This window comes from Microtus pennsylvanicus, chromosome 1, assembly GCF_037038515.1.
Source record: "Microtus pennsylvanicus isolate mMicPen1 chromosome 1, mMicPen1.hap1, whole genome shotgun sequence".
NCBI lineage: Eukaryota > Metazoa > Chordata > Mammalia > Rodentia > Cricetidae > Microtus > Microtus pennsylvanicus.
Window position 1 is genome coordinate 46,154,711 of NC_134579.1, and position 7,784 is coordinate 46,162,494.

The window sequence follows — 7,784 nt, forward strand, 5'->3', positions numbered from 1 at the left end:
ACTTTTTGGTTAAATGAAATTCTTCAGGTTTTTTTAATCATGGAATTTTTCGCTTCTTTTTTTTTCCCCCCAGAAAGAACTAGAGAAACTGAAGAGAATGAAGAGAAATCAAGAGCTGGAAGCAGTAGCCAAAGATCACTATGAAAAGGTCTTGCTAAGGAAGAAAGGCCTGGAGCCCTGGAAGAGACTGAGAATGCAAAGCAAGGAAAGCATGGAGGTACGCCATCATATCATAGCCCAAATTGGAAAGTAGACCTTTCGCGGATACATGCTTTAGCCTAGAGAGTGTTTAGTGCTTTTAAAGAGCCAGAGAAATGCCAGGTGGTGGGTGGCGCACACCTTTAATCCCAGCACTCGGAGGCAGAGACAGGCAGATCTCTGAATTTGAGGCCAGCCTCATCTACAGAGCGATTTCCAGGACAGGCTCCAAAGCTACATAGAGAAACCCTGTCTCACAAAAACAAAATGAAACAAAACAAAAAGCAGAAAGATAACTGGTTTGAGTACGTACATTTCTGTTTTGAGTAAGAGTTTGATTTGGTTATCTAGATACTTGTAATTTAAGGGGTTTTGGGAACTAGGGTGGTTTTATTAGAGATCACCACTGCAGGAGGAATAGACGCGACTCAGTTTTAGCATGGTTTACAGCAGAAAGTGGAAAGTGGCTGGATCCCTATGATAAAGTCCATAGACAACCCCGAAACCTCAGTCCGTTACAATTCATGCTCAATTCTCAGGAGTCCCAGTCTCTCCCTAGTCCTGCGCACTGGATCTGGAGCTACTTGGGTTGTGCCTTCCGCCTAGCAATTAACTAGCAGATGGACCAGCCCTGTTGGGAACTCCTGCTGTCCATCACCAGGACTTGGCTCTGGAGTCCTTGCTTTCAAGGTCCTCGTGACCCCCATCACGACTGAATACAGACTGTACAGTAGGTCATGAGTAAAAATTATTGCAGAATAAAATAGAGGACACCCTCCCAGGGGTGGGAGTCTACAGTGGCCAGAGAGACCACACTGTCCCACTTCAGTTTAAGGCAGGTATTCGATTTCTAAAGGCTGTAAAAAAATACCTAAATACACATAGACATAATGAAAATAGAATAAATAATAGATAACTTTTTTTATTAGTGACAGTCTGCTCGTTTGGAATGTCTTGTCTCTTTCCAGGGCAGAAGTTATGTTCAAATCCCATTCTTCATTCTTTTGAGTGATAATCAGCCCCATAGCTCTAGGCCATGGATTTATAAACTGCTCATTATGACGTGAAGGTTCATTCCCAGTGTCCTCCAGGCTGCTAATTTAACTAGCTACTAACACTGCCCGCTAGTGTTTCATTGAACCGGGCACAGTCACACGGCCAGGCTCAAGGTCACTAAGAAGGAACGAAGCTCCATCTACTCCATTGGGAGGTTCTGTAAAATTACATTGCGAAGAGTACATAATGCTATTACAGAGAACAGCAATCTGCTCTGCCACAGGGCTCCGTGAAATCCAACACCAATGAAATGTCTCAAATTCCCCTGACAAATTTGCCCAGGACTTAGAACAGGGCATTCAAGTCAATGATCAAGAAGTTCAAAACAGAAGGAATGTTAGTCTGCATTTGGCTGCCAGGGCTGCATATGTCATATAGAGTCCCCTGTGATGACCGTTCTGGCCAGTAAATACCACTTCGAGGAGATTTGCTTGGATGAAACAGGTTCACAGTGCTGGGTGACTAGGTGAGACCTGGGAAACGTTACTGTCTATAGAGGTCTCTTCTCCTGTCAAAGGAACACAACAGTCTCTCTTTTACACATAAAAGCTAAGTTACATGTATTTATACTCCCGGCCACTTAAATTGGTAAGACATTAAAATATTCATCATGTTATTTTTGAATCAATGGTTTGTGGTTTATTGATAATGTCTAAATTTCAATCCTGGTGACAGTTCATTCTATAACACTAATTGAAAGCATCGGCATTTCCTCATTAGACGTGGTTAAGTACATAGTAAAGAGCCGTCTGGAATTGCTGTCCAGGTTCCAGGAGAGCAAACTAAGAGCACTGCCAGCCCCCAGGCCAGGGTTAGTGGACATCAGGTGATGTCGTGGAAGCTGCTTATTCCATTTCCATAACCAGCGAATGCCTGCGACCTCCAGGGAGTCAGCACCCTGTGAATCTGTGACCTCCACAGAACAAGGCCAGTAGACTATAGGCAACTCAAGATTATTATATACAATCCACATAACTATCTACACCTGCTATGTACTATCATTTCCTAGCTGTGTATGTTCCCTTAAGTGATTTAAAATTTAAGGAATGGTGTTCCTCTTTTCATTCAAACATTTTCCAGGTAGCAGAAGAACATTACTCTTCGGCTCTTCAACGAAAATGCCTGCTCACTTGGTTCCAGTACAGCCAGGAAGCTCTGGCTGTGAGAACAGCCCAGGCTGATCAGCTGTATTCCCACCTACTGTGTAGAAGAGTCCTCCGAAGCTGGTTCCAGGTATGGACACAGGGAAAGGACTTTAAGTGCATCTCCTTGAGCCGTGTGAGATGACACATGCTTATGATCTCAGCACTTGGGAAGCTGAGGCAGGAGGACTGCCATTAATTCAGGGCTAGTCTAGAGTATATAGTAAGACCTTGCCTCATAAAATCAAAACTAAGTAAATACATCTCCTTGCTCAGCTCCCCGATAAAAAAACTGAATAGCCTTCATAATGCCAGTCACTTTGGTTTTCCAAAAAGAGTCACAAATCCAGTTCATTCCTTTAAAATGTTGTCAACTTTGGTTAGTATTAAATCCCAAGCACATGATGCTTTTCCCATAAAGTCTATGTGTTTATATTATAACGAATCCTTACTTCATCTTTTGTGTTTTATAGTCCTTGGGTTGTTTGTTTGTTTTTGTTTTGGTCACACAGTACTTAGGTTGATTTTGAAACCTCTAATCAATCTTACACCCGTTTGTACTCCTGAATTGCTGTTATTGTTATAGTACACTGCAGAAGATATTATTTTGGCTGCCTTATTATCTTTCAGCCTTTTACATCTTTTACTGTTTTACTTTATATGTTGTTTTGGTTCTCTCCCATTTGTTTTTTGCTTGTTTTGTTTTTTACTTACTGTACTTGTCCACTGATACTATATTTCTCTCATCTTTAACTGTGTCTTCACCCACTAGTATGTCGATGATCTGGAGAAAGAAGTAAGAAAACTCTGTGCCCACTTACTGCAGAAGAAGGTTTTCAGGGCCTGGTTGACCATGATCAGGGAGATGAAGATCGAATCCCAGAGGAAACTTGAGATTGCAGCAGAACACTGGGACAGGTAAGGCTTGGCACTTGTGCCCACTGACTCTCCAGCTACCTGTACCATATTCTACTGCTGCTGTGAAAAGCTGAGGTGGAGGCTGTGAGAGCTGGGCCCTCCCAACTCACAGGCAAGAATAGCACCGGAAATCAACCGTAAAATTACGAGGAAGCCTGTCCTAGCCACCTAGGGCTGGCAGGGACCGAATGTGAGCATCATGGGACATATCTGAACATATGTGTTCCTTATTAGTCACACAGTTTCATTTTCTAGGGATTTTTTTAATGTGTATGATACAAATGTGTGAGTACCACATGCATGCATGGTGGCCACAGAGGTCAGAAGAGGGCATCGGATCTAGAGTGTTGTGAGCCACCATGTGGGTGTTAGAAACCAAGCACGGGCCCTCTGCAAGAGCAACAAGTACCCTTAACACAGAGTTTTGTGTTTTAGTTTGACTTTTTAAACATTGTGAAATACAGCACAAATTTAAATGTGTAATCCATACAGAGGCAGTAATTACTAGACACCCGTGTCACAACTGAGGTCAAAGTTGAACATCACTGTCCCACAGGCCCCTTCCTCATCACAAGTCCCTCCTCAAGCTAAGGACATTTGTACAGTGACAGAGCATGTAGTCCCTCCTAAGCACGTAGACTGTGACTCTATGGGATAGCTTCTCCTTGTTTTGAATTGTGTGTGTAAATGTATTATTAGTTAATGTTTAAAATACAATTAAGTCTTATTTGTGGAGAAATAATGTAATCCACACAAATATAAACAAGTGTGTATGTGTTCTCTGACTAGAACTTCCCTAGGCATTTGTACAGAAATGTTCTGAGATTGGACAGGAAAACCCTTTCTGATGGTCAGGTGTCACTCCTGGGAAGCAGTTAGTGTAGTGTGCATTTGCAGCAGCCCCTGAAACATGGAGGCTTGTGGGGTGTGGAGTCGCCCTCTCCTCCCGCCTCACATTTATTTTTGGATGGTTTGTTTTCTCTGTGTATATGCATATCTCTTGCACATCTTGTACACCAGGACATCCGCTCCTAGCAAAAACTGTTTGTTCTTGGAATCAGTGGGCAGGGAATAGACTAACAAGTGTTATAATTTGGTCCAAATAAAGAGAACTATGCAATAACTGACAGTGTCCAAGGGACTTAGCTTTGAATACATGTGTCCGCTGCAGAGGAAGACTAGGATTCAGTGCCTGTGTGACTCTGGATTCATAACCTTTGAATCTTGTCGTAGGGCCGAGATGGCATTTACCTAGTGGGTAAAGGTGCTTGCCACCAAGCCTGATGACCCCAGTTCACAGTGGGTCCTTTAACCTACAGTCATAGTGTGGCGTGTGCACACCCACTTACATACATACACACAACACATGATAAATAAATAAAACCTTTAAAATGAGTAAGAACAGAATTTGCCTTCAGGGCTGCTGTGAGGACCAAACAAGGAAACAGTAATGTATTAATGCAGGGCTCAGCTCAATCCCAGCGGGTTGATCCAAGTTCCGTGCCTGTGGGTGTGGATCCAGCCTCCTTCTACCTGCCTCAGTTGTCTCTCTCGACCTGAGGATTCATTTGGGGTTTTCACAGGCCGTGTCTTATGATCACTGTAATGACCCGGGGGAGCAGCGTGCGCCCCATGTACAAATAACACACAGCAGGCAGCTCCCTGGACTCCACTCCGCACAGGGTTTTCTGGCTCCAAGTCACCCTGCTCTTGACACATCTGCCCCTCATTTCCCTGTCACCGCCATGTGTAAGCTGTGAGATAGGACAGCGAGACAGTGCTCCTTTTCAGGGTCTGCAGTCAACAGGAAACAAAGCTTGCCTGCTATGACTGTGTCTCTCCCACTTTGTTCCTTGTTTCTGGCTCCTCTGTCTGTGCCCCACTGGCCTCGTACTCTGCCCCTCAGAGGCAAAGTTCACCTCAGCTTTGGGCAGACACAGTCTCATCCTTGGTGCCGTTCAGCTCTGCCCAGGTGGCACCCACTGCCCAGCAGCCTGCTCAGTATATCTAGCCATTTCTGTGCTGTTTATTTCCCTAGAGCAAGCAGAGATTTCCGGAGAGCAGAATAGGAAGAGCCAAAGTCTAAGAGTCAGAAATCCTGGAGTATAGTTAGGAGGGAGGTGGGCCCTAGAGGCGACCACGGGAATCTCCGGTGGGCTGAGTGGGTAGACACTGAATGCAGGGAAGCAGCTCTGCTCATTGGGATCTCCTTGTTTTAAAAGTAATCTTTTTGCCAACAAAAGCCAACATTATCTAAAACATCAGCCAACCAACAGCCATAGAATTAATGACTGAGGTGCATTCTGGGGCTTCGTTAGCTGGCCAAGAGACCAGAGCAAATATCACTGCCTCAAGCTTTACAAATGGCAGCAACCCTGTGCCTGTGTTCCAACTGTAACTGTGCGACTCCTCGCCTTCCCTCGAGGCCTGCCTTCTCCAGTTCAGAGGCAGTGCCTTTCAACACCTCGGGTGTTCCTCCCTCACTGTCCCTTCCCACAGCGCTGACTCTGACAGGCTAGCTGCTTAAATGGGCAGGCATTAGGCCTCACCCCAGCACGCCCAGTGGTCAGCCCCCAAAAGGCACACATGCTTCCCAAGGACAGCACTGTTTCAGCATGTGCCCGCCCCCATCACCATCTTTCCATACTTGGTATTCAGCATATTTTTTTCTCAACTGAATTAGAGATGCTTTCTGTTGTAGATGGGGGTGCGCTTACCAGGCAAGCTTTAAATTAGGCCTCAGTGCCCTAACTTAGCTCTTCCGGATATAGTTTTTACCTTGATGGCTGTCTGCCCACCCATCACAACTCCTGGTCCAGGCTGGTCAGTGACAGGCTGTGAGCAGATGAACCAAGAGGTCCCAAAGCCTGCACTGTCAGCACGGGGCTCTGTGCAAATGGCAACTGATTACAGTTATCCCCGTCCATCCTCCTTTAATACACTGTGTACTGTTGGAATTCCCATTGATTTCCACCTCTCCCCTTTTCTCCTTAAAGGAAGCTTCTCAGTGTCACGCTTCAGACATGGAAGGCATTTGTAAAATTTACCAAAGAAGAAAGGGTGAAAGAGGAACGGCGAGACCAACTTCGTCGGAAGGTGGCTGACATCCTTCCGGACTTCCAGATACTGACACCATTGTGACAGCTGTGTACCAGTAGCTACGTGCTTGTCCTCAAGGAAGTCTTTGGTGCCAGGATCCATGAAGGTTATCTCCACCCACCCACACACCTACCTGAACCTGGCTTACTTTCTAGAATGTATAGGCCAGCGGGATTATCTTGGGAAATTGTTCTTCCTTCTTGATCTTTCCTGGGTTGTTAGGCAGCTGTCTATCACAGTGGGGTCATCCAAAGGAGCAGTCTAGAGCACCACTGTTCTGTGTATTTTATATATTTTTAGCATAATAAAGTTTTAAAAAGATGAGGGTTTGTCTGCCTGGACTTGTGAAGAAAGATGTGTCCTTATCACTTACTGTGAGGTGCTGGTTAAATGGAAGACTGGATGGAAACAGAAAGCAGAGAGCCTAGAAAAGAAGGGAGGGGCAGCCTATGTTCTATGACCACAGCATGAGTGACAAGTGCCTGACAAGGCCCAGCCTACCCAATGGCAAACACAGTTAAAAGGTACTCTACACAGCTGCAGCACAGCACAGCGGCCCATCCTGAGTTCAGAGCATCTAGGACGCCCAAGCACCTTGCTGAGCATGTCGGAAACTCCAAACGCTAATAACAGCTCCAGCGAGGACCACCCAGCCCCTCATCAAAATGCCTAGCCATGCTCCCAACTGCAGCTTCTAAGTAATCCATCTGCTTTGTCTGCTTGGCCTGGCAACTTAGACTGAATTCAAAGAATGTTCTAATATTTAGGATTCTATAAAGATTGATCAAATGTTCCCTTCTGTGAACTTTTTTACACAGAATCATCTGCTAGGAATTTTTCCCATTATAAAACATATCTTTATTATGACAAATTCAAACAGTCTACAAACGCGCACAGTAAAATGAGAAAGATGGTGGTGCTCAGGACATCTGAACTGGTAGACTAGTGAGCGTGCTTGATTCAGCATCGTCCTGAAGCCACCTAGCCGCACTCGCGCAGTGCAGACTCTGGTCCTTTTGTCATGAAAGATGTGGAGGGTGGGCTGAGAGACAACAGAACGGCAGAACTGCAACCCAGCCACACACCTTCTTCTTTAACATCACCATGCGGCTGTCATCTAAAAACACAAGTGCTTTGAGGACCAATGGGACTGAAGTCATATTTATTCTCATTCCATCTAAACCACTGTTTATAATGATAGCACAATCATGAAAATATTGGCCAGTAACAACTAAACACAAATCAAAGCCAAACACAAATATTAATTTAATGACAAGCCTGCAGAAAAGGGTGAGTTCTTTCAATAAACATGTCCTAAGTAAGTCATATAAAATTAAGTTTTCTATCTTAAACTTTATCTTGCTTCACCCC

At 44.8% G+C, this 7,784-nt stretch overlaps 1 protein-coding gene across 3 annotated transcripts in view; it reads left to right on the plus strand.

Annotated features, from left to right (window-relative positions):
* Positions 1–6,727, plus strand: part of Ccdc191 (coiled-coil domain containing 191) — a 71,213-nt gene extending 64,486 nt beyond the window's left edge. For all 3 annotated transcript variants that reach the window (XM_075963105.1, XM_075963123.1, XM_075963114.1), the window contains 4 exons: positions 74–217; positions 2,335–2,487; positions 3,169–3,314; positions 6,311–6,727. In XM_075963105.1, coding sequence (XP_075819220.1) covers positions 74–217; positions 2,335–2,487; positions 3,169–3,314; positions 6,311–6,455 — 588 coding nt within the window. In that variant the 3' untranslated portion in view covers positions 6,456–6,727. The remainder of the gene's footprint in view (positions 1–73; positions 218–2,334; positions 2,488–3,168; positions 3,315–6,310) is intronic.
* Positions 6,728–7,784: the final 1,057 nt, after the last annotated feature.